The sequence below is a fragment of the Numida meleagris genome, chromosome 2, assembly GCF_002078875.1.
Source record: "Numida meleagris isolate 19003 breed g44 Domestic line chromosome 2, NumMel1.0, whole genome shotgun sequence".
In the NCBI taxonomy this organism is placed as follows: domain Eukaryota; kingdom Metazoa; phylum Chordata; class Aves; order Galliformes; family Numididae; genus Numida; species Numida meleagris.
In genome coordinates, this window is record NC_034410.1 from 125022987 (window position 1) to 125050004 (window position 27018).

The window sequence follows — 27018 nt, forward strand, 5'->3', positions numbered from 1 at the left end:
GTGAGTCTCTTCTCCCATTCTCTTCCGTAGGATGACTTTTTGGGCACAAGCACCTGAATACAAGTAGGCCTTTTATGTTTCAGGCTCTGCTTGGCTACCATGGGATAGCTCAGGGTCTCTCCTGCTCATTTATATGCTGACAAGTACTATTTGGATATCTGTAACAGTTGTTGGTTATAACTGATCGGTATTTTCTGACATTTTTTTTTTCTGCTAGTGCTACAATCAAAACAGACTTGAAGAAGCTTTTTGATAACTATATATGATATGTGAAGTTTTTGTTCAAAGAAAAAAATTGTAATTTAATGAGAACAGTGAAGGTACAGAATGGCAAGAAACAAATGTCAGTGTGCTGAGAAACAGGTCGGGATTTTTATAAGACACCTCGTTAATTCTTTTCTTACTAAGGGTTTAAATCAGTTTAGCACCATTTTGGTTCATTCAGAGATTAACAAAATTTAATATTTTATAAGATTTATTTATAATACCCTCGAGGTTTAGAGTATGTTTATGTAACCTTTCTGCCAGGAATTGGCAGCAGCTGAAAGAGCTGGATTCATTTATCTAGGGGTTCTCTCTGAAAACTTAAACAACAGCAGTTTCAGCCTCCACCCAGAAATCTACCAAAGCTAAATGACCTCCTTTGGGTGCCCTGACAAACATAATTCCTGCTCAAGGCAGAGCAAGGATTTAAAACAAGGTCCAGACTTTTGAGACAAAGAGAACTTTAGAGACGAGGGAAAGAACAGAGGAAAAGGGAAGAATAAAGACTCAGCATAAACCCACAAGAGCCACTAATCAATAAAATAAATAAAGCTGGGGTGAGATTCCCAGACTTCCTTTCCTCCCCTCCCCTGTGTTGTCTTGCCATGACAAAAAATAAAGGCTTGCTCTCATTTCCAAACAGAAGTCTTGTGACTTGAATGTTGCTGCCCATTCAAGACTTGCCCCACATGCACTGTGTAGCTTCACTGTGCAGCTACACTAATGGACATGTATATCACTGGCCATGGTCAGGGAGACCTTCCTCACTTTCCAGCTCGCCCTGTGCTCACACTAAATTCTCCTGCTGAAGTTCTCACAGTGAACTGATTCAGAACACCACATTGGTAGAGGACTAGCTCAGCAAAACAAAGAGAGCAGTGAAAATGGCACCAGCGAGAAGGTGGCAAGGCTGAGGACAGAAAGCTGAGCTGCTGCTGCTTCTACTTGTAACTACCTGCAGTTTGGTCTGGGGTAGCTTTAAGATGAAACAGCTCTTAAGCAGGGCAGGCTTTATGTTAATGTATCGGCTTATCTTCATCTAGGCCAAACTTGGAGGGAGCACAGCTGCTCTGCCTGAGACTACAGGTCTAAAATGACCACGCTGTGAGCTACCACTGCAGACAGGCTGTGTCCAGCAGAAGGTCCAGCAGTGTCCCAGCCTGCACCTGGAGGCTTCTAAGTCATCTTCCAGTGATGGAGCTAGTCCAGAGGAGGCCACGGGGACGATCAGAGGGCTGGAGCACCTTTTCTATGAAGACAGGCTGAGGGAGCTGGGCTTGGTGAGCCTGGCGAAGGCTCAGGGGAGACCTCAGTGCGGCCTTCCATTACATAAAGGGAGCTTATAAGCACTAGGGAGACTGACTTTTTATATGGTCTGATAGTGAAAGGAGACGGGGGAATGGTTTTAAACTAAAAGAGAAGAGAGTTTACTAGTTGTCAGGGGAAAATCTTCACTGTGAGGGCAGTGCGGCCCTGGCACAGGCTGCCCAGAGAGCTGTGGGTGCCCCATAACTGCAGGTGAAGGCCAGGTTGGCTGGGGCTCTGGGCACTGATCGGCAGCAGCCCTGCCCACAGCAGGGGGCTGGATCTGGCTGGGCTTCCAGGTCCCTTCCAAGCCCAGCCATTCTATGAGGACGCTAGGACAGCAGCTGGCTCGTGTAGCGCTAGGTCTCCCCTGAAGCCTCATCCCACGCGTGGTACCACGGCTGCATTGCCTGGCGGTGGCCTGTGCATGAATACTGCCCGTCGGAGTTCGGGACCGCTGCAACAAGAGATTGCATCACCTCGCTCGTCCAGGCTTAGTGGGCGCTCTGCGCGAGGCCCCGTGCAGGGTTTCCGAAGAGCAGGGGCGTTCAGCTCAAACCGCGACAGCGGAGGCCATTTGCAGGACAACAAAAGGCCACGCGGTGCTGCAACACCGCCGCAGCCATCACCCGTTCTCGGGCGCCACCTACCGGCCCCGATCCGCTCGATCCGTGCGCTCCCCGGCGCAGCGTGAGGAAGGGGCCGCCCCCTGGGCTCGGGCTGACTGACGGCAGGGGCGGAGCGGCGCCGTGCAGCGGGCAGCATGGCGGCCACCACGGCTGCGGGAGGGCTGCGGCCCGCGTCCTGCCCTCGTTTGCTGAGGGCGGTGGGGGCCCGCGGCGGGCTACCGTGGCCGCGGGGCGGGAGGGCGGCGGCGGCGGGATGGAGCCGGCCGGAGCCCGGTGGAGAAGCGCAGTACTGCGCCGAGCTGCTGCGGTGAGTGCTGCGCGGGGAGGCTGGGCCGCGCTGCGCCCAGCCCGCCTCGGGGGTGGGGAGAGCCGCTGGGCACCGCGGGGAGGGCGGCCCGGCCCGGCCCGGCCCGCTCGGGGTTGGGGCTGCGGGAGGCGGTTAGGTCTCGGTCACAGAAGATAAGATGGATGTAAAAGTTGTTTTTTTTTTTTTTTTTTTTCCTATTTTTAACGGTAAAAAGACTACTTATAAAAAATACGCAGGCATTCAGAGTAGTGACGTGAAACGTGGTTGTGCTTTCGACATCACTGATTTGAAGCAGTTCATATAGTAGCTCATATACTGCATGGAAATCTTAACAGTCGGGAGGAAACGAAAAGACCGAGGAGTTCATAGAATTATAGAATCATAGAATGGCCTGGGTTGAAAAGGACCTCAAGGATCATCGAGTCTCAATCCCCCTGCTGAGTGCAGGGTTGCCATCCACTAGAGCAGGCTGCCCAGAGCCACGTCCAGCCTGGCCTGGAATGCCTCCAGGGACGGGGCATCTACAGCCTCCCTGGGCAACCTGTTCCAGTGCGTCACCACCCTCTGAGTGAAAAACTTCCTCCTAATATCTAACCTAAATCTCCCCTGTCTCAGTTTAAAACCATTCCCCCTTGTCCTATCACTATCTACCCTCACAAACAATCATTCCCCCTCCTGTTATACGCTCCCTTCAAGCATTGGAAGGCCACAATGAGGTCTGCCCGGAGCCTTCTCCAGGCTAAAGAAGTCCAGTTCCCTCAACCTTTCCTCATAGGAGAGGTGCTCCAGCCCTCTGATCATCTTGGTGGCCCTCCTCTGAACTCGTTCCAAGAGCTCCACATCCTTCTTGTGCTGGTGCCCCCAGGCCTGGACACAGTACTCCAGATGGGGCCTCACAAGAGCCGAGTAGAGGGGGACCACCACCTCCCTCTCCCTGCTGACCACTTCTCTTTTAATGCAGTTCAGACAGACATAAATCGCTTTGGGCAGTGCAAGCAGCTCTCTGGCGCTGGGGTTGGGTCTCCCACACACTAGAAAGAACAGCAACAGAGTTATGCTTTATTGATGCCGATATGCACAACTTTTTTGCAGTATGCAAGATAGCCTTTTTCATAGCTACTTCTTCTTCCATTAAGCAAGTCTTCTACAAGTAGCTGGCAGCTGTTTGATAAAAGCACGTTTCCCTACTGGGTATGTTTTCTTGTCTTCTGCTGTTGATGGTGTCTGCTCCTGAAGACAAATGTATGAACTGATGATATCGTTTGGTTTTATAGCGTGGAAGAAATTCTTCTGAGGACTATTCATCTTTTCATTACGGTTAATGTCCAGTAATGGCCACAGCCTGATTCTTATCCTACTGTAGGTTAATGTGTAAGCTTATACTTACTTGAGAGCAAAGTGGTGAAGTACTGGATACCAGGCTTACAGTCGTTCCCTTTCGTTCCTTTCCTGATGCACAAAGAGAGCTGGCGTGGAACACAGTGCTGCAATTTGAATTTTATCATACCAAGGCTTATTTGAAGGTTCCAGAAAGTTCACTTTTCTGCTGTTGTGTTCAAGGGGGCACTGTCAGTGTAAAATTCACAGTTTTCTGATTTATTTGCTTATTTATTACAGTAAAACCTTTCTTTTTGGTACGTGTAAACCTCACAGCTCTGCCCAGCTTGGACAATACTGGGTATTTTTACAGTCTGTTCAGAAACAATTCCTAGGTTTTGAGCTGATAATGCTTTGCAGGAAGTATATTAACCGAGAAAGGTTTGATGCATTTGTTCTTTATTACGAATATGGCTGAAAGCCTGCTAAAATCCAGCAATGACTTTTTTTGTTGTTGATGCTTGTGGCTTTGCATCAGGCTCCAACACAAGTTTCACAAGTATTATGAGAACTCTGAGTGTTTGTTAGTCATTAGCTGTTGTGTGTTTTAGGGAGTAAGAACAGCTGTTAAATTTCATTTCCTTTTCATTTTGTGCTAAAAGTAGCAACCGTAATACTAACCCCGGTTTTGGTTTGGTTTTGCTATCTTAAGCTCACATTCAAAAGAAATAGGAGTATGTTTGAGGACAAACTTCATAAAAATGAGTAAATATTTAACTTGACGCTTACTTCTCCATTCTCAAAGCATAACTTGGAGTTGCTGCTTTTGTTCTCTTGAAGAATCGTGTTCCTAGCTTATCAAAAGTACACAAATACTGCTCAAATCAAGCAAGCTAGCATTTCTGAGGTGACCCAGTGTTTCTGGTAGTTACACCTACGTTTGGTTTTGCAATTTAAAATCATTCTCTCTGTGCTCTGATTGTTCTTAATTTAACTTAATGGCACACCCAAGCGGCCAAACAAAAGTATATCACTTTAGATTGGCGACAAGTGCCGGAGTTCTTCTACTTTCAGTGTAGTTGTCAGTAAACCAAAATTTACTGGTTAATCCAAGGCTCTTCTGCCAAGCTCCAAAGCACAATCTTTCAACAAAATGTGGTTTCGTGTTTAGAATAGAAGTCTGGAAGTCAGACAGCCTGGCTTGTGTTTGCAGTTCTGCCACAGGCATGTTCCACGCATTTAGCCAAATATCTTGAGATCTGGATTCGAGGGGTACATTTTGAGTTTAGATTGCACTCCTCCCTTTCAGAGCTTGCCTTATTTTAAAATAAACTTAAAAGGTGCTGCTTTTGCAAGAAGTTGGACTTTTGAACTATAACTTGCTGCTACTATTTTAGGAGCCCTGTACTAAGCGATAGCATGCCTGATTTACATTGAGCTATAAATAATAAATGCATTCTTTTTTATCCTTTTATAGAAAGCGAGACTATGAAGGGTTTCTCTGTTCTCTGCTGTTGCCTGCAGAATCTCGAACCTCTGCTTTTGCCTTGAGAGCCTTCAACGTGGAACTGGCTCAGGCAGGTATTAAAATTTATTTGTGATCTCTGGAAACGTGTAATTTAGAGTTTTGAAACTGTTATTTTACAAGTAGCTGGTGTTTTGCTGAGAAGAACTTTTCATATTGTAAAGGGCAATGAAAGAAGCCAGTACAAACCTCTGGCTTTGAGTGGCCTTTGGAAAATAGGCTCCCCCGATTTATTTTGTTTGTATGTGTAGATTTTATGACTCTCCTTTATGTTCTGTATTTTCAGAATTAAGTGATAACGGGCTGTGGTCCATAGTACTGCTATTTGACTGCACCTGTGTCCTGGCTTCAAATGCTCTGAGTGAATTAGAAAAGTGTAGCTAACCCCTATCTGTAAAAGGCCCATCAAAAGCTTGGATGAGGGAGTCAGTTGCTGGCAGAAACTAAATAAAAGAAAAACTGCTAAGAGGGAAGTTTGTAGTTAGAGATTTGTGGTTTGGGAGTGGCTGCAGTCTCTCACCTTTGCTGGTTGGCCAGAAACTGCTAGGGCAGGCACAAAAGTTGGTGGCACTTGCCAGAAGGGAGCAGTCCAACAGATGTGCTTACTCAGCAAACCCCATGATAAGTCTCTGTGGGCTGTGCTTCTGGCAACCCGTAGTGCTTCCCTCCCTCACTGCTGTTACCACTGCTTCTTATCCTGAGAAGAATGCCAAGGTGGGAGTTGTTCTGGACTTAAACTCTATGGGTTCCAAAGTCATGTTGTGGTGAAGATTTTATTTTTTATTTATTTATTCTCTGTAGCGGTCATAAGTTTCATTAGGAGTAAACAAATTGAGAACTGAGCTCTTTCCCTAGTGAGTTAGTCTATGTCCTGTGTCTGTCTTTTCAGTAGAGACAGACTGAAGTGCCTTAAGGAGACTGTGAATTTTACTCCAGTTGTGTTCTTTCCAGATTAAAGACTCCATAACTCAGAAGACTACAGGTTTGATGCGAATGCAGTTCTGGAGGAAAGCTGTGGAAGATATATACTGTGATAACCCACCACATCAGCCAGTTGCTGTAGCACTGTGGAGGGTAAAATACATCTTTGTTATCCTGAAGTTCACTTGATGAAAATATTGCTCTGAGAAACAATGTTTTGTATGTTGTGTGTTGTATTGTTAACTGCATTATTTTATATAAAACCGTTAATGTAAAGGGCGTGTATGTCTGTGTGATACCTTCCTACCTTCAGTCACAGAATAGAATCAGAGAAGGAGGATATTTAGATAAGACCTACTTGAAGGGTCGGGCTTCTGCGAACCAACTGCTTTTTTTTCTCTTCTGATTAGGAGGATGAATAGAATTGTGTTAAAGATAAGTTGATAGCAGGTGAAATCATAGAATTGCAGAATGGCTTTGGTTGGGCGGGATCCAGTTCCATCCCCACTGCTTATGTGCAGGCACATCTCCCACTAGACCCGGTTGCTTAAACCTGGCCTTGGACACTTCGAGCGATGAGGCATCCTCAGCTTCTGTGGGCAACCTTTTCCAGCACCTCACTGCTCTTGCAGTAGAGAATTTCTTCCTAATGTCTAATCTAAATCTGCCCTCTTTTAATTTAAAACCATTACCTCTTGTTCTGTCACTACATTTCCCTGATAAAAAGTCTCTCCCCATCTTTCCTGTAAGGCTCCCTGTATGTACTGCAAGGCCACTGTAATGTCTCTCTGGAGACTTTGCTTCTCTAGGCTGAAGAAGCCCAGCTCACTCAGCCTTTTTTTGGTAGGAGAGGTGCTCCAGCCCTTAAAGCATCCTCATAGGCTCCTCCGAACCCACTCCAGCAGCTCCACATCTTTCTTATGCTGGGGTCCCAGGCCTGGATGCAGTTCTGCATGTGGGGCCTAATGATATTGGAGTAGGGCAGGACAGTCACCTCCCTCACCCTGCTGGCCATGCTGCTTTTAACACAGCCCAGGATATAGTTGGCTTTCTGGGCTACGAGTGAATACTGTTGGCTCGCGCTGAGCTTCTCGTTGACCAGAACTCCCAAGTCCTTCTCTGCAGTGTTGTTCTCAATCCATTTTCTGCCCAATCAGTATCGTGTTTGGGATTGTCCCAACCCATGTGCTTGACCTATTACTTGGCCCTTTTGAACTCCATGAGGTTTGCATGGGTCCACCTCTTCAGTCTGTTGAGGTCATCCTGGATTGTCACTTCCCTCCAGCTTGCTGACCTCACCACAAGGATTTGCTGTTGGCTGATTATTGAGCATGCATGCAATCCCACTGTCAAATGTATGAATAAACTTTCCCAAGCCAGTGCTGGTCTTTCCTGAAGAGCAAGTTCTACAAAAAGACAGGAGACAAAGCACAGGGATTGATCTAACAAATTGTGTATGAGGAAAAGCCCAAGACCATACCTAGTTACTGGATAATGGGGAAAATCTTGATACAGCCTTTGTCCTTGCTAAGGAGTTGTTTGATGACTTCTATTTATATATGATATTCTGTGCGCTGATTTTGTGTCCGTTGAGTAACAGGAAATGTACTTGTGAACTGAAAAGTTTATTTTTACCAAGACACCCGTATGTGAATTCTTACAGGCACTAGAACATTACTCATGAAATACACCCACTGATCTGTTCTGGTCATGGCTGAAGAAAGAAATTTTTGCGCAAATTTTTTATTTCTAAGCAGAACTGCCATGGAGAAGTTCATCAGATGACTAAAGGCATTATAAATTGATCCCCCCTTGATGATTTAGAATCAGAATAATTTAATCAGTAGGGGCCTCTGGTTGTCATCTAGACCACGTTCCCATTCAAAGCAGTTTGAACTTCAGAGCTAGAGGATCAGATTTTCGGAGTCGTGTTGAGTTTAATTTCTTCAGAGATGGAAGCTCTGTGTGGTGCTGTAGGGCCACAGGCCACGTCAAGTCTTAGAACCTTTCAAAAAAGCACCTGCTGTAAGGCTTCTAGAAGATCGGAACTTGTATTTAAACTGGGGATCTCTGGGCTCCTGGACAGGAAGAGCTGCAGTGTGTCTAGGTCTCCGTAGCTGAATACAGTTAACGTAGATCCTGTAGGTAGTTAGCTGCATGGAGCAGCTGAAAAGCCACCAGACAAATATGGAGTCTTCATCCTAGTATTCATTTGCTTTGTTTGCATTAAAAATCCCTGATGACCACTGTAGTGCCGGGGTGGAACAATGCACTTGTGGGACTGGAGCGTTTTAACTTGTTTAGTTCTCTGTGGCACCTCTGAGGCCTCAAAAATGAGTTCTTTCCAAATCCTCTTCGAATGAGTGTTGACAGTGCTGAAACTGTGGCCTGTCCCTGGTTGTTCTTCCTTCAAGTGTGAAATAAAGCATAAGTGAACATTTGTTCCTGTCTGTCAACACGTGGGTTAAAATTGGATTTAGACAAGATGCTGTTCATTTAACTAAGAGAAAACACAGGTGAAGCCAAGAAGTAAAATAAAGGAAGAACACCTGTTATTTAGTCACTTTAAGGAAGAACAGAGCTATTCAGGGGTATCTTTAGCTCTTACAAAGTGTATGTCATAGCCACAACAGAGTCCGTACAGTTAGAACGTAGGCTGGCAAATGTTGCAAGCCTTTCTGCAGAATTATGGGAATTAAAATATCGCCCTAGCTTCATCTTTAACACAAACATTATAGTGTAATATTGATAGTTCTGCGCGTCAATCCGTCTGTGCCTTTGAATTTTTTTTTCCTTGTTTCTGTTTCAGCGTATGGCAAACCGCCCAGAAACAGGATCGTTTTCTCCCCAAATGCTTGTCTCCTTTCCAAGGAGGAACTTGCTTTTGTGTAGTTTATTTTTGTTTCTGAAAATATCCTCACTTTTAATTGTGTGAATAGATGAGGTACAAGTTGGTTTTGGATATGATTGTATGTATTCTTTGTGCTGCTTTTAATTTCAGGCTGCTTATGTGTGTATCAATGTAGGGCAGAAATGTTTGTTAGCTAAAGATTGACTTTCAACAAACATAATTCAGATATAAATTACAGCCCTTTCTGACGGCTCTGGCTGCCAGTCGTACCCCTTTCTCACACAGAAAATTGTTTTTGAAGTGGAAGAAAGAATTGGCCTGCCTGTGTAGTAAGATTTGGCCTTACATGTGACTTCTCTTCAGAGAGACCGATAGGAGACGGTCCAAACAGAACAGGTTCTGAAGTAAAGTGTTGGGAAGAATTCTGAAAGTATTTCTGGGAGCTCTGGTACCTCTGACTGCTGCAGAGCACTGTATTCTGTATTCCAGAATACTCAAATTTGGATTCTGAGAGTTGCATGTGCGAGTAAAGTATATAAATAGTCTGTAAAAATATTTCTACAACTATGAATGGCTCAACTCTTGGTGACTGTAAGATAAATTTAGGTGGCAGCCAATCTCTTTGTTCTTACATGCATGTCCATTTTGAACCAATGAAAAGTGAAGTCCAGTTCTCCATTCATTTCTGTGGAAAATGAGAGAATTTGAAAAAAGAGAACACTTGAATGACAGTAGCTTAAAACGGATGTAATGCGTAAGTAGGGTAATTCAGCAGAGCTTGGTGTAACACTTTAACTCTTGAGCTTCTGTGGCTGTTTCAAGGACTTTATTTGCCAGCTCACGCCTCAGATGAATGAGTGAGAAGCCAAACTGTTGTGTAGATGTAACTTGGAATTCACTTTTTTGCATACCTGGTGCTTCCTCAAAGCACAATTTGTTGAATCAGCAATAAGACCTAGTTTTATCAAACCTTGAAAAAACACTTGCAGTTGTAATGCACGTAAGGATGTAGATAGTGAACTGTAAGGGTGAAAATTATGAGAAACCTGCTCCATAAGTTTTGTTTGTAAATATTTAGAAGTATGATTATAGTCTTATTGACAGTGTGGTCTGCAAAATTCACGTGGGTTTGAAGGAGTATATGTGCCTTTGTGTGCATGTATGGATGCATCTATGTAAGTAAGAGGGTTGAAGATAAGTTGATAGAGTGAAGAGTTGCAGTAAGCAAGTCAAGTACGAGTTAAGAGCCAAAAGACAGATGTGTGAACATGAAATGCTTTAATAAAAGCAAGCAAACAAATCCCCAAACTGTAATATTCAATACAGTGCTTATTTTGTTACATAAATGTTTTTAGTTAATTGATTTGATGCCTAAGGTTTCATTTTTTGTGTGTAATAACAACTCATAGCAAATGGCAGTTAGACAGTTTTTATATTAGAAGATTCTCATTTTCTGCTAACTTACCACTTTGATTCAACCCAAAGAATATGGTCCTTGTATGAAAAGCAGTATCAAAAATAGCTTTCAAGTGTCGTAATGCAATATTGCCATCATTTTTTATACATTAACATCAAGTTTTTTTAAAATGATTTTCAGGCTGTTAAGAGGCATAACCTGTCTAAAATGTGGTTCACGAAGATTATTGATGAAAGAGTAAGTATTTACCATTCAATGTCTCATTGCTTTCAGTCATATTAGTCGTCTTCCCCATAATTTTATGTGTTTGTGTGTAAAAACAAAAGGTTAAGTAATTCATCTTTTTCAGACAGTGGTATTTCTCCTGAGAAGAACACTTCTGTATTTTCATTTAACTCTCCCTTGATGTTCTTACTCACTATTTCTGCCCTTTTTGGCCAAAAAGATAATAGAATCCCTTTAGAATTTAAAGGAGAGCTTGTGAGTCTGCATCTTTTTTGTTCCCTGCTCTGAGAACTAGTGTATCTGTGCTCACGTTTTTATATTGCAGACCTTAGTTTCTGATTTGAAGTAGTTGCCTCTAGTGGTAATCCACTGTGAGTTACACTTGGCCTTTCTGTTTGTAACTGAGAGAAGTCCTGTCTGGTGAGATTAAATAGTAAGGTCTCCATACACAACTGTTAAAAATTCTGGAAAGCTACATTTTAATAGAAATGGAAATGAGGATATGTAAGAAGCAGACCTTGTACCTGGTCTCTTTTTATGCCATTCCAGTCCTGCTGTTGGCATCTTTTTACTCTTTTTCACCTCTTATATTACCATATCAGTTTTGCCCCTAGATTGCCTTATCTTGTGATGAGTCATGGATCTAAAACCTCAAAATTGGAATAATCTGTCTGAATTTTCTGCCATACTTTGCTGCATTTCTCTCGTGTGCTTAAGCTGTGCTCGAAGTCAGGGCTGTAAAATAAGATGAACTTAAAAATACCCACCTTCTAGGAGGAAAAAATGAGGAAGAATTTCACGGGTGCAGTGATATTGCTACCAACTCTGACACGAGGGCAAGACTATGGGCAGGAACTCCTTGAAGTAGCTTTGCTGCTGAAGCTGGTATCTCATGAAGTTACACTCCGAGCAAACTGATAGTCAATTACTTTCAGTGTCGTTGCTATGAAAGACTTGGGAGTTTTAATATTTAAAACTGGTAGATTTTAGCCACAAAAGCCACTAGGACAGGAAGAATGATGGCAGAAATTCTATTTTGGGGAGTGTTTTCAATATGACTTTGAAACTCGTGTGTGATGGATTGATTTTTTTTTTCTTGCTTTGTGTGCATGTTCTAAAGTATATATTCCTGTTTATTTTCCATTCTTCAGTTGCTAATAAAGCATTAAAATTGGCAACTTGGTAGTGTAAGAATACAATAAAATGCTTCCTATTGGCTGTATCATTTTTTTTTCTGAAAAATTTTGATTTGTCATTGCAAGCTATTATAATCGCTACGGTCACCAGACTTGGTTGCAGTTGTATGTACTTACTTATGGTAGAGTTGCTATGGGTTTCAGTGCCTGTTTCTATCTGAATGTACGTTCCTTTTATATCTCTTAATTTTATCTTTCCTTTCTAATAGTGGATTAGGCTAATCTGAACAAATAGCTAGCACGAATAGCAATTATACTTACCTTTTACTGAAGTTCTGTGTTCAAATTACAGGAGAAGAATTTGGATGATAGAGCATACCGTAACATCCAGGAGCTTGAAACGTATGCTGAGAACACTCAGAGTGCTCTCTTGTACCTCACATTGGAAATGCTGGGTAGGTGCTTTCCCATTTTTAGATTTCGCTGATGACTCATTCATACTGGTATGATATTTATCATTGTTTCAAAAAAGAAAAACCAACAGTTTTTCCACCCAATTTTCATTTCAGTAGAAGTTGTCACGTTAGATTTCTTCTGAATGTCAAAGCTGAGTTTGAAAGAGGAGAAAAAAAGAAGAGTAGAAAGAGCACATTCTTCTCAGGAGGAAATGAAGTACCCACATCTTAACCTCTGATATTTGCTTTCTCAGTGGGGATTTGGTGAAATCTTGCGAGTGTCTTTCTGAACTTCTGACTGTAGAAATGTAGGACTGCAATGCCTTTCATGCTGAGAAATGTCTTTAATACTGAAGGGTGCATGGGTCACTTCTGATGCAAGCAAGATGATCCTGTTTTTAAAAGTCTGTAGTGGGGACTCCAGATTTTCTGTGTGGCCTCCTGTCATGTTTACCTTCTCTTAAATATGCCAATTTAACTAAATATCTAAGCAAGAATCTCTTTCACTATACATTAAACAATTATCCTGTTTTCTTCCACAAATGGTGAAGTTAATTGAACGTAGGCTAGCTGTTTCCCATCAGCAGTCTTTTCTAGACTACACGGACCTAGTTTTGTTTGCTGAATTTCTTGTGCTTTTTTAGCTTCTTTACTCCTGCCATCTCCAGTTTGTGTGTACCTTTCCTTGTAGTAGTGATGCTTCATTCTACCGATTTTGGGTTACTTTTCTTGTCAGGCTCATTTTGACTTGTAAACTTGTCTTCCAAAGTCTGCTTTCTACTGCCATTGCCAAAATAACTCAGTGTAGTCTGCCTGTATACACTATTTCGAAAGGGCTGAGACCCATGCAAGGCTTGGGCAGTGAATCTGCTATACTCAGTATCATTTCCAGATGTCAAGTAGGCTCATTGATCCTGTAACCCCATTTCTGTCTTTGTGGAATGTTGCTTCTGTTAGAACTTTTGTGAATTTTAGTTTTCTTTTAAATTTTCATTTTATCCTAGTTCAGCCTTGTGATCAGTATAAGCCAATACTATATGGTCTTGCCACAAAGAAGGATGGTGCTGCTCTACCCCACTCAACATCCTCTTGTCTCAGTTAGTGGACAGGCAGGAGCCAAAGTTAGCTGTACTGGTGATCTGACCCAGTTTACCATGCTGCTATCTCATTACCCATGAACATATGGGTACAGTGGGGGGAAGCATACGGCCATTCTCCTTGGCTTCAGGACACTGCTGAATCAGCTGCAGCTAATGGATGAAATCACGCTGTGAGCATTAATGCTTGTCAGGAATCTCACACTTGAATGATTTCTCTGGCAGGGAAAACAGTCCTTGGAATGTTGCTGTCCTGAAAGAAGATATACCAGTGTAAGCGGCTCTGTAGCAATGGGTAGTATCTGAACAGGAATCAGTGAATTCCCTACTGCTTTGTGCCTCTGAGATGAGGTCTCAAGGCAGGTTATGAACGTAAGCAGTTCTGTAATGCATCGGTACACTTGTTAGCTTTCCATAAATATGACTGTAGTACACATCAGAGAAGACTTCAAAAGGCCTGACAGTATAATGTACTATTTCTGCCATTTCAGGTGTGAGGGACATCCACGCTGACCACGCAGCCAGTCACATTGGGAAAGCACAGGGCATAGTTACCTGCTTGAGAGCTACTCCGTATCATTGTACAAGACGAAAGGTCTTTCTGCCCATGGACATTTGTATGTTGGTAAGAGAAACAAGTTACCTGGAATTGAACAATGTAGTTTCTAACTGCATCTCTCAGCACTAGATAGGAGTTCATACCTTATTAGCACAGAAACAGCACACTTTTTTATTTTTATTTTTTTTTAATTTCTTGATGCAATGGTTTCTGCTGCAGCCCAGTGATGCAATGGTTTTATATCTTTTGGAAGGTGAGAGGAATGACCTTCATGAAACACCGGTTTGTTTTTTTTTGTTTCCCCATTTTCTAATCTTTTCTTAAATCTAGTAGTGTATATGTAGGGACTTCTGAGCAGTCTTCTCAAGTTTCTCTTTATGTTACCTTTTAAAAAATATTCCGGTGTTCCTTTCTTTCTTTTTTTGGTCTTACACAATTGATAGCTGTAAGCATACATTCCATTTATTGCTGTATGAGATGGTATGTAGTTCTCCAATTTGAACTGTATGCCTCGTTTGTATTGAAACTTAGTAGCTCTTGCAATTTGGGTAAACTGGAAATAAAGCTCATATTTTTTCATTTATGTGATCTGTAGTCATGACAGCAGTTACTCCTTTGTTTCCAGTCTGTGTTTTTAAATGTTAATGCTGTTCTTTTTATGCTTGAGCAAAATTTATGTAATTACGGTGATGCTTAAGGGACTTGTGGTAGTTTTTTCTGTATATAATTTCAGTACAATTGAAAGTTTTGATTTGAAGTTTAGTCACTTGAGTAGTCTGCAAAAGGCACAGACACTAATGTAGGACAGGTTTATGGGACTGCCGGAAGAAGCTGCTCCCTGCTTTCAGCCCTTCTGGGACTGAATAGTGTGTGAGACTGTCCAAGTTTTTTAGGTTTTCAGTTATAATCTGAAAATTCACAGTCATCCCTGCTGTGGAAGGTGTTGTACAGTGAAACTGCATAGTTAAAGATCAGGAGACTGGCAAACAGCTTGTGTCCCTTCTGTGCAGACTGAGCATCGTGCAAGCATTTCAGCGGCAGGCAAGTATTGCAGAGTTGTACTTGAACTTGTACCTCCTGTGAAGCTCACTTGCCTACCTTTATACAGTTTTCACGTCTGAATGTTGTTGAGAAGAACAGGAAACTGGTGCAATTCTGGACAGACTGTATTCTGTCTTCCTCTGGTTACTGTAGTCAGAGAATGCTTTTTTAAATTTTTTTTTTCTTTTGGAAACCCAGGATCGCCAATCCCAGGGAAAAAATGGCTTCTTTGTTAACTGTTGCAGGCTTTGTTATGCTTACTACTGTTTTTTGGGTTATGTTTAAGTTGATCTGACTTCCCGAAACTTTAAAGTCTAACATGGTTATCTGTCTGACCACCGCGTCTTTAGGGAACAAGTCTATGTAGAGAGAGTCAGTTTCAAATGTTCTTTTTATTCTCTTGAATTTTTTTCCAAGTAACTGACAAAAGCTAAAATGGAATTGTGAAATTTGTTGAGAGTTTTTTACTTTTTGCTTTTCCTTCCTGTGTCTAGCATGGAGTTTCACAAGAGGATTTCATAAGATGCAAGCAAGAGAAGAATGTAAGAGATGTAATTTATGACATCGCCAGCCAGGCCCATATTCACCTAGAACACGTGAGATTCCTTCCTCCTTTCTCTTCTTCTGATAAACATAGTTGATGCTATCCTTTACAAAGCACCGTGAATGTGTTGTTAGAAATCTTATAGCTGCATACTTTATTTCAGATATTTTAACCTAAATTACTTTGAGAGAAGTGTAAATTTAAAGAAAAAGAATCCAAACTTTTTAAGTATTTTACAGCTACTTCTGTATGAATTTTATTATTTATGAATATATTTATCTGTAGGTACAGGAGGCCGTTTTCTCACAACCAGGTGCAGTTGCATACGTATAAATACTGCCTAAAAGGCTTCTTACTGGGAGAGAAACTTCGAGGAGACTATTATAAGTGCAAGAATGTGCCAGAGTGGCATCAGCACCATAGGAAGCACTTGCACATATGGTACCTCACAGCACAGCAGGAGAGCAGGGCATTTTGGCTCCAAGTGCTGGTTAGTGTATGGCAGGGGGGAATTCATTCCTCAGCATGACCAGACCTGCTCAGAATTGTGTTGGGAAATGTGTTTTCTGTTTGTTTCTTTTCTGGCTCACAGCCAAGCGCATTAGGAAGGATGCTTCTTGCTTGGAGCAGAAAAGAATGAATTCTGAAGACCTGCACAGTCTTTTTTTTTTTTTTTTTTTAAATAAATGCTCTTATTTTAGCTATACTCAGAATGTAATGCAAAAAACAAAATTAATCAGCAATGCATTGTTATGTCTGCCTTTATCTGGAAAATAAGACTTGTGAGAAGCACTGTAAAGAGTTTCTTATGTCAGCAGTCCATGTACATGTGTACTTGGAGCATCACATCCAATACAGGAAGTCTGAGAAAACACTGCTTCAAAGTAAGGAAATGTTGGAATTCTCTGCATTTACATCACAAATGTAATCCTCAATTACAGTGTTAGCCATAGTCACAAAGTATTTTCTGCAGTATAGGCAGGAGAACCCTTCTTCATTTTCATTTTTCTGAAAGTAAAATAAGGTATCCCTGGTTCGTTCTGAGTTGTTGATTAGCTGATTAGCTTTTAGGGGTCAAAAATGCGCAGCTTCAGGCTTTATTTTTAATACAGACTGTTTATAATTTATAGTAGGGGTATTCCTCTTCGTGCTGTTTCACCTCACGTCTCAGTTTTTGTTCTCCCGTTCTGAAGGAAGCTGTTAATTGAGCAGCGGGAAACAGAGGCAAAGAAAGTGGAAGGTCACAACTGCCCGCTTTGACGCTCAAGCAGAAACCTCTTTTTTTTCCCCTCCCTGCTCTCCTACCTGTAGCGCACAGGGCATGAAACCTCTTGGGTTGCAGTTGTCATTACAAAAATGCTAAGAGTTTGGCCTGTGACGCCTCAAATCAGTGACAGCAGGCATAGAGAACGGGCTGTGTGTATTTATTAATTGGCATTAAGAGGCAGTAATAATAGGGTGTTAGCCTCCTTAGTAATCAGATAGTCTTTGTTAATGCAAGGATAAAGGTACTTTTTCCCCTAATGGATGATATTTCAGGACATCAGGTAAATGTAGTGGGCTAGTGCCTTTCGATGCATCTGTTCTGTATAAAACTGCCATTTTGTTTTGCTTAAGGGTGCTCTCAACCACTCGCCCTCTGACTTGTTTGGAATAATAGGGAGTGGTGAAGCTTAAAGCTGCAGAGGTTTTAACAGTCGCAGAATTTACATGAGCCACACATGCCTTGGAGGATAAGGATGACAGTTATTATGCCTGTTTCACAGTCAGAAGAAACAATCTCAAAATGCTAAGTAAGTCTCAGGGATATTATGTAAAGTGTATTGGAGTAAAACGGCACTTAATCTTGCGAGGGAAGTTTCTGAAGCATGGTCAGCTCTTTTTGATCCTGTGGCTGCTGACCAGCAGAGGGCAAAAGAAGACAGTGAAGACTGCAGTTTTCTTTAGGAATGTTGTGTTTTATCAGAATGAAAGCACATGATTAAGGCGCTGTGTCAGTCCCACACACCCTTTGAAATGTATTAGCAGTCTTTACTTGTTCACTATCTTTCTCTTAAGTACTATCTCCTGCATTTTTCCAGGAGGTCTCCTTTTGGCCTTTTGCCTTTGTTTCAATTATGGTACATCAATTTGCCAGGGAAGATAGGGTGCTTTCTAAGTGGCAATCGTGCAGACCCATTCTGAGTTAAGATGATCAAGCAAGATTACTTTTTTCCTTTCATCTCACAAATAACAATAGTAAGCTAGATCAGGGAAGGTAATTTTCCTTTTATATGCATACACATTAATTTCATCTTAGAGTTTTGAAAAGATTCACTGTATTTCTCTCCTCAAGTTTCAGCCACATTTTCTCAGTTTTCTGGGAGGGTCCGTGGAAAACTAACACAGATTCATAAATACTCATCACTATTTATGAAGAGTATTTCTGTTTGTTTTAGCATGTAAGAAAAGATGAAACGAGGAGGGATTCTGAATTTATAAATAATCCCCACGGGAAGATCTGCTGAGCTGTATGTGCATTTAAACTGTAGAGCTGATTCAGCCATGGTTTTGCTTAGGCTGTTCACACATAGACACTGAGGGCCTGAGGCACTGAGGTACTTGCAGAGTCCCATGAGTATAAACGGAGCATAATTGAATTTCTGGAACTGATGGTAAGACTGGCCCAAAAAGATCCACTCAGAGAAATGCTTTTCTGGTCTGTCGATTCTGTCTCTTGGGATGCAAAGAATTATTTGATATGGAAGAAATTGTTACGCTGTATTTATTAAAACAGATGCAACTTGGAACTTTGTAGGAATGAGGGATGCTAATTTACATTGTTTTATTATTATTATTATGCAAAATGCAAGGTTGTCAAAAGGTTAAAGAATTCTAGGAGGGATCTCCCAACATAATGCACTTTTTGCATAATTACTTCTGTATACAGTGAGGGATGGTGCTGGCTTACCCATAATGAAAAGCAATAGTTTCAGTATGTCAGAGAATAATGCATTCTGTTGGCTCTAAACACTATGTATAGTACTTTATGTTTAGTCTGAAATGTTAAACTCTTCTGATAAGTCCTTTTTTTTTTTTTACTTCCTTCCCATCTTATCCCCTTTACTTTCAGGCTAGATCTTTCAATAAGAAAGTTCCTGTGGAGGCATATCCTGCTTTTTACTATACGGTGGGTGTGATAGCATGTACTGTTGACATGGTGACCTCGCTTTTGTGCTAGTACGTTTGTAAAGAGTAGAGGATCGAATTAAGCTTAAATTAATTAATTAAAATTGTTAACTAATACTTTATGTGTCTGTGGGGCAAATGTAGTATCTAAAACTTCTGTTAGTATATGCACTACTGAGGAACCTCACTGTTTGAGCAAAACTTTCACTCTTTTCTTTAACTACGTGATTTCTCCAATGGTGCCTGTGCTCATAGAGCAGCTTTCTAATGCAAGGGGCCATAATCTTGTCTGTTTTTATAATTTTCTGGTTGGTCTTGTGAAAGATAATGCTTCCTTTCTCAAAAGTTGCCTTTTGTGTTTTGTTGGAATGTGATGGTTACACTACACTTCCTGAAACAGACGTACTATCAAGTCTTTTTGCAGTTCTAATCTGGTTTCATGTATCACTTTTTAAATTTAATGCCCAATTATTATCACCATATGGACTGAGCCTTTTTTTTTCTTTTCTAGGTTGCTTTAGATGATTATTTATATAACATACGGAAAATGGACTTCAATATATTTCATCCAAGCTTACAAAAGAGGAATACACTATTACCGTTGTATTTATATATTAGAACTTGGAAAAAAACATATTAAAATTGTCTTAATATGAAGTTTAGATTGCTGTGTTTTTTCTCTTTAGTGTCTTAACTTGGTAGAATGGTTAAGTGTCTGACTTCACACTTCTGCAAACTGTAGAAACTGCTGTTCATGGGAAGTAGCGGATGTGCATGAACTGTAGCTGTCAGCTTGCTGGCAGTAGTTAAGTTTGTTCTTGGAATACGAGGCTGATATCTCTGCTTCACGTGTCTGCCAAGTCATCTGTCCTTGTCTGAGATGACTTCCCTTGTCTCTTTCCTTGTAGTAACAGCACTATGATAGAGTTTTTCTTGGATAAATTCTGTACTAATGGATACTTCTAACAGTTTACACATTAATGACAAAAAAAAAACAACACCAAAAAAAACCTTTGTGCCCCAAAGCAGCGAAGCTGTTTCAGCAAATATATTGTATATTAGCTAAGCAATTCTATTTAGGGCAAAGAGCAAACTTTTTGCAATATGATGCTTCGTAGTTGAACGAATGACCACATATATTTGGATGTAAGAAAACTGTCAGGAAAAGCTTCAGCTTTCTTAATTATCGAGTGTTTATGTAGCACTTCAAGATGGTAAAATCAGTCAGAGCTGTAGCAGAGAAATTATTTAACTGCATGTTGAGGTTGAACTTTGAAGTAACTCTAGGCAGTAGGAGGATAGCTTTACAGCAGATAAGGAGAATTCTTACACGGTTTTTATTTCTAACTCAGCCAGATACTTTCACTGTGCTGTGAGCTTGGCATTGTCTTCCTCCTGCTCCTTCCTCTCTCCGTTATCAGCCACAGCTGTCACTGCCGTGTGGGTCCGAGTGCCCGTTTATTCACATTCGCTGTGTCTCTCAGGACGCCCTCCTGTGTGGCTTCACTGAATTCTTTCTCTTTAGTACTCTTAAGAAATATATTCTTGAACGTGCCGGGTCATTTTAGTCCTCCCTCTCTGCAAATGTACTGCTCTGTTTTTTGGTGGAGAATTACAGGGAGCTTTGTACTCAGCATCTCTTAAGATCAAGCTTTAAGTGCAAAACACTTGCTTGACTTGTTTTTTGGAGGAATAATACTTCCTAACATCTGGCTTGATTCAGTTGCACAGATCCCGTAGTCTCCTCTGCCATCATCCTCGTTCTATTAAATAGCTTTTATCCTAGATACTTTTTTTTCATCAGAATTAATCCCCCCAGATGCTTGGTTGTATAACAGCATCCTGTATTTTAGTGTACAATGCTACGTAGCACATTTCCGAGAGCAAGATTGGTGGCTTTTTTAACCACAGAATGTGCTAGTGTGGTGGAAGTCTCAGGAACCCAACGTTAAATCCTTCATTCAGTGGTTTTGTTATATATGTTTGAAGTTGGTTTGTGACATAGATCTTAGTTAATTCTGCAGTTTCCTATGCCTGAGTAAAACATTTCTCTTTGAATTTGTTCAGCTCATCGTCTTGCTTTTGGTACTAGAAGTGTAATAGTCACAAATAAAAATCTGCATATACTGGCTCAAGAGTCCACTGGACTATTTTCTGAAAGTAAAATCTTAACTGGCTCTGTCCACTTCTCAGGTCAGCTGCTGTATCTCAGCGTTGCTGTTCTTGAATCGGGCAGAGGAGTCTGGCAAAAAGAAAATACTCTCTTCCACTGCAGGCACCACAGCTCTTCCTGCCAAGTTAAGAGCAAAGGCTTAAGCTCTGTTGCTACTACCAGGCCAGCTGCACGTTCACTCTGTTTATGTTCTGGAGAAAGCATTACAAATGTCTCTTTCTGCAGTTGGTCCTCGTTTTGTTCCTAGCGTGCTGAGTCAGGACAATAGAAGCAGCCCCGTTTTTCCTTTCAAATGGAATCACTCTCCTGTAAAGTTAACTTTTGGCAGGAACTTAGTACAGTAACTCAGTGTCTATGGAGGAGGAGGAAAAGAAGAAAAAAAACATGCAGTATAACAAGTGCATTGAGTTGCTACAGTGATAGCTTGCTTCCAAGCCGCAAGGCCAGTGCTTTGCTTTGGTGTTGAAGTGGAAGAAATGTTGACAATGTGCTTACAAAGGAAGCGGTGGAAAGACTGATCCGTTCTAATGTGAAAAAGAAACCGTGTGATGCAGTAAATGGTAAGCGTGGTGAGAGGAACTTATCAGTGAATTAGTAAACAAGATATGGAGTAACCAAATTCAAGTTACGATTTCAGTCACAAGAGATTTGTGAGTGACCTCAGAAAGTAAAACAGTTTGAAATGCAAGTGACAGGAGGCTGCCTGAACAAGCAGCTGGTGTCTCATTTGTATCCTTCAAGGAACAGTTTTCTTTCCTGGATGGTTGTGCCAAATTCGGCCCTTAGAAGCTGGGTTGTGAATGGGAGCATTAAACACCTGTCACACAAGGTAGCTGTAGTATGCGTGCTTTCACTAGTACTATCCCATTTTATTTCTTCATACCCATTGGTGGCACGGGAGAAATTCTGCTCATCAGTTCTGATAATTTGTAATTCTGCATCCTACAAAAAATAAATCCTCCTACTTCTGCTTTTTTTGTTGGATCTGTCAAAATACCTTCTTACAGTGATGTTAACCTACTAGTAGTTCATATCAGAAGAAAACTAGCGTGTTGCTAGCTGCTAATTACATGTCTGAAAATAATTTCCATGCCTAATTGAATCGTTTAATTAATTTAGCTCTTGTTAAGCAGCAGTCTAGCTGCTGGTATGCTCAGTTGCCTTACGTGTTTTGTGCATCTATTTGATCATTAAAGTCTTGTTTTCTTTTGGTTAAGCATTGAATTGTGTTTTCATCTTTCTTTTCGGAGTAGCTCACTGGAGTGTTCAGAGTCTCCTTCCACTTAGACTTGCAGGTTTAAGATCCTAAAACATAGTAATTGTACTGTTCTTGTAACAGTTTGTATCTTATCTGCGCTATGTAAAAACTGGAGTCAAAAGTGCTGAACAAACAGAAATTGTCATCAGACATCACTTGACTGATGATCTTGCAGTTGAGTTTGTTTCTGGCTTAGCCTGAGTAAGAACAAACAAAAGATTTCAAGGAAAAATAAAAAAAATCTCCATCACATTTGAGATTTACATCCACTGGACTGCACCCGCTTCTCTCAGACCTTCAGAACTTAGCATGTGAATATTTGGGTCTTATTTTGATCCTCTCTGGTGCTACACAGCCTTCCTCTTTTGCATTCGTCTTCATGTTTTTCAAAGGAAGATAAGAGAGGAGCCATTTAGATGATTATGAGTAATCTATGCCAAAATAATGAGGATTTTCTTTTCATGTTGTTCTCATGCCAGGTTAAGACCTGAACTACAAAGGTATACTTACAGAAGGATTTAGCTTTATGCCGAATGTGTTTTCTGTTCTCAGAATGTGTATTCTATATTCTGATAGCAGTTGCATGTTCTAAAAATTTACACCTGTCCTAATTTCCCAAGCATTTCTCCCTTTTTTCAGCCTCTGAATCTTGCTCTAAGTGCAGATTTTTTAAAAACGTGGCTGACTGCCAACTGTGAAACTCTTAATTGTGCAATAATAAGCAGTTGAGATCTTTCTTTTGCAAGTTGGCAGCGGAAGGCAACTTGTAAATGGTAGCTGCTCATGTGTAATGTGCTTATAAGATCTGGGAGCAGCTATCTGTGTACTGCAGCCTGAGCTGAGGATGATTTTGCCCTGTGTGTCCTATGCTGAGCGCAACTCTGTCCTATTCAGACTGTTCGAACTTTACATTTTCTTTACTTTTGCTCTAATTGACTTGTCCTTGTATTAAATTAGCATCACAGTACTCTGGGGAATCAAAGCCAAAACGTTGGGGCCAGAGTGGGGAGATTGTTTGGACTTCGCTCAGTTCATAGTTTAAGAAACAAAACAAAACAAACCCCTCCAAACTGTTAAAAATTCAGAGCACGTGTTTAGTTGTACCAGAGTGTATTTAGATGCTGTTTCTTGACTTATTACTGCATGTAATCAGTTAAGGCTGAAGCGTGAAAGCTTAGATTTTGTAATTTCACACCTCCTTTAGTTACCTCAGGCGGAGCAAAACACTGGGGTTTAGAGCATCCATGGCTATTTAGATTGCCATGCTTAAATAAGCATAAAATTAAATGAGGGGGAGGGAAGAACAGTTGAGCTGTCACTGTCAGGCTTCTCCAGTGTCACCAGGACCTCGTTCCTTCCGCAAAGTACTTGTGGATGGCACTCTGGGTAGAGGTCCAGTCTCCCTCCTAACCAAGACAGCCGAAGTAAAGGTGGGCTATTTTCACTCTGCACAAGTCTGCGAGATTCCCAGCCTCTGTCAACCTCCTCAATTATTTTCACTCCAACTTCCAACAAACAAAACACAGGAAAACCTCTCTTGGGGAGCTGAGTTCATACGGCAGTGTGCAAGGGGTTTAATAATGAATGCAGTTTTCAGAAATTAGAGATCTGAACTGTAGCTGCAAAAGTTGTGTGAGGTCTGCCTGGCTGCAAATAATACAGCTTTTTGTGCAGTGCAGGTGAAGGGCATGAGCAACTAAAGCACAGCAGAGCAGGAATTCACCCCATACATCTAAAACAATGCAAATAACTGCTGCTCAGCAGCTGCTGCTAATCTTCGCAGACCCCTGTCTGTAAAGGTGCCTGGAGCTGTGTCTCTGGGTGGGCTCATAGCTGTCCCAGTCTCAGCAGTATGATGTTTATCTCGTTAGCACGTCATGCAGGATCTGGTTATGTGGAAAACTACTAGTGAGGACCTAAGAGCATGGCTGGGCTTTCACAGCACACAGCCACAGCTATGGGCATTCAGGGGCATCCCAGCAGTGAAGACCCCCACCAGCTTTCCTCGTAGCTTGGAGCCTTTTCAAGCCCTCATCATGCCAGAGGGTGCCTTACCCACCAGGAGACAGCTAGTATGAAGCTGTTGGCGATGTAAACGGGCTTCTCTGCGTGACTCAGCTTTTTGCACTGATGTTACTCCACAATGGAGCACAGGATTCGCAGCTCATTTGGAAAGAGGGAGATGACTGTATGGGGCTGGTGGTTGGATTCGCCACTTCCGAGAGGAGAGCACGAAGCTCTGGTGTCCTCTTCTGAGACTGGGAATTAGGTGTTTATGTGCTTCTGAGATCTGGATCTCGGTCTGCTGGAAAGCGTTACTGCAAATCGTTGCTGGAGGGATAGAGGTCTGAAACTCCTTTCCTGCCAACCCACAGTCAGACACTGCTATCGTTGCTTAAAAACCCCAAAGTTTCAAATACAGCAAATACATCTGTTTGTTGTCTTCTAATAGCAGGAGATGTAAAAGCACCCTACAGGCCATCCACACTTTTTAAATTGAGTTATTGCCCATTTCTGTCCAAACAGAACAAAAATAAGTGTTCATCCTCTTAAACCATAGCTCTGAACAGAACACTTGAAGGATGGAATTCCAAATTTCAGCATATGGTTTATTCAGAAATGAACACATGGGACCAGATTCCTTCAGTGTTTTGCAGAATACTTCACAATGCCAGACTCCTGACAAATTTATATGATTTGTACATTTACAAATCCTATAGTTTAAGCTTTTAGTAAGATAATACACATTGAACTGCAAAAACACTCTGCTTTTATGGGACTTGGAAAGCCAAAAAGCACAAAACTCAGGACCCAGTAAAGCTTTCCACTTAAGAAATCTGTGTTATCAGATTAAGTTCTTAGAAGGGGTGGAGAATCACCTTCTGATTTCAACAGTGCAAGTTTAGAATTCAGCATTACGGGTTAGCTAATGAAAGCAGACATTAGGAATAACGGGAACGTTTGAAGGATCAGAAGGGGAGACACTGATCCTTTGGAAACAAAGAGTTATTTCTAGTTCAGCTACTGAGCCCTTCCTTCTCAGGCTGTTGGCTAGCAGTTTGGCTGTGTAAACTGAGGAAAAAGAATGCTGTTTGGAAGAGATGGGATGAACACCAAATGAATGAAAGGTTGTTCTGTGTTTACATTATTTTCTATTATACGCATTATTTTTAGGGAAAGGCCTTGCTTGTTATGGCTACTTCTCTGCCAAATTCTTTCATACCTTCAGCATGAGTGCGTACTCTTGGTTATGATGAACTCTCAGCATAGGAAAATGCAGCATAAATGATGGATTTTCCCTTGACTGATAGGAAGTTGTTCTCGGGTTCTAAAGAGATTGAGATTTTGAATGTACAGATGGGTAGCAATGGTCAGAAACTCTTATTCTTTCAAAAACTGATCCCTTCCTGTTAAAAGCGTCAGAGGAGAATCCATCAGAAAACGAGCATGGCTTGAACCTTCATGTTATTTGTTAAGATATGGTGTTAAAATGGTGCTTGCTGTGTCTCATCTGTATGGTAAGTACAACAGAGGGGCAGACAGAAAAATCGTACATTGGAGTGTCTCTTGATCTCAGTTGAGAAATAACAGATCAGTTTGCAATTTTTGGCTTTTAGGGTAGGCTAAGGTGTTAAACTCTTGTAATGTTTATAAATGGCAGTAGCTCAACAAAAACCTGAGACAAAAATTACAGAAACCTTCTGAATTACAGTCTGTGACTAGGGGCTAAACTTAGAGAACACATTTAAGCAATTTTAACTGAGGGAATTTGGGAATCAGTCTGAGATCTTGAATTTGATTCCTGAAGTTTAGTTTCTGTTGTACATGTAAAGGTACTGGCTCACAAGGTCTTCACTAAGCAACAGTAGTTTATGTAACTCTCGAAGCTTTGGAAAAAAATACTGAAGATTTCTAATACACAGAAACCCATGTTATTAATGTGACCTTGAATAAATTATTTTAAAATTATATAAAATTACAGATGGTCCTGTTTTACTGGTCTTTTTATCATATGAAAGAGACAAATGTGTCTTTTCACGGGAAAAAAAAAAAGCCCATAAATTCATCCAGATGTTTTTATTTAAAAGATGAAATGCATAAGAACAGTTGTATCTGAGTACATCAGACTGATTTTCTTTTGAATGCCTCTTCTCATTAATGTTACATGCAAAATAGTAACCACAGTGCATTAATTTTATGTCAAATACAGCTCCACTAAAATGGTGTGAGGATCCTTGTTTATCACTCAGCTATTTCCTGTGGTTATTTTGCTACGAACAATTTTTTTTTTTTTCTATGGCAAGAGTACAGTTCTAATCCCACCTTGACCTGACTGAAGTTAGAATGCCCGGTGACCTGAATCCTCAGAGGATCAAGGTGTTCAGCAATGATTAACACAGGTTTCTGTGGTTCATCCCTGGCCCTGGCCAGTCCATTAATTGGACATGGTGAGTTTGCCATGAAGTACTGATCAAAGGTTAGCAAGCAGTGTGGTAATTTTCAGAATACAAACACGGCTGGCTCCTATAGGATGAACAGAAGTAGATGGGAGCAAAATTATAGCAGCATGTTTCTAGATAATATGTATTTTATTTTGAATCCTTCAATCATCAAATAATCAATTTTAGAAGAATGAATACATTTGCACATGATGTTATGAAGGTGAAAAAAAGAATAAGATAAATTGGATAAATGTGAGGGTGAGAGAGCACTGGAACAGGCTGCCCAAAGAAGTTATGGAGTCTCCTTCTCTGGAGATATTCAGAACCTGCCTGGATGCCTACCTGTGTGACCTGCTGTAGGGAACATGCTTTAGCAGGAGGTTG

The 27018-nt window shown here is 41.2% G+C and overlaps 1 protein-coding gene across 1 annotated transcript; it reads left to right on the forward strand.

The window, feature by feature from the left end:
• Positions 2175-22153, forward strand: NDUFAF6 (NADH:ubiquinone oxidoreductase complex assembly factor 6). The gene is made up of 9 exons (XM_021387646.1): positions 2175-2505; positions 5300-5399; positions 6299-6421; positions 10717-10773; positions 12250-12352; positions 13941-14074; positions 15544-15645; positions 18706-18762; positions 19273-22153. Exons 1-9 carry the CDS (start codon positions 2333-2335, stop codon positions 19399-19401), a joined length of 978 nt encoding a protein of 325 aa, XP_021243321.1. The 5' UTR covers positions 2175-2332; the 3' UTR covers positions 19402-22153.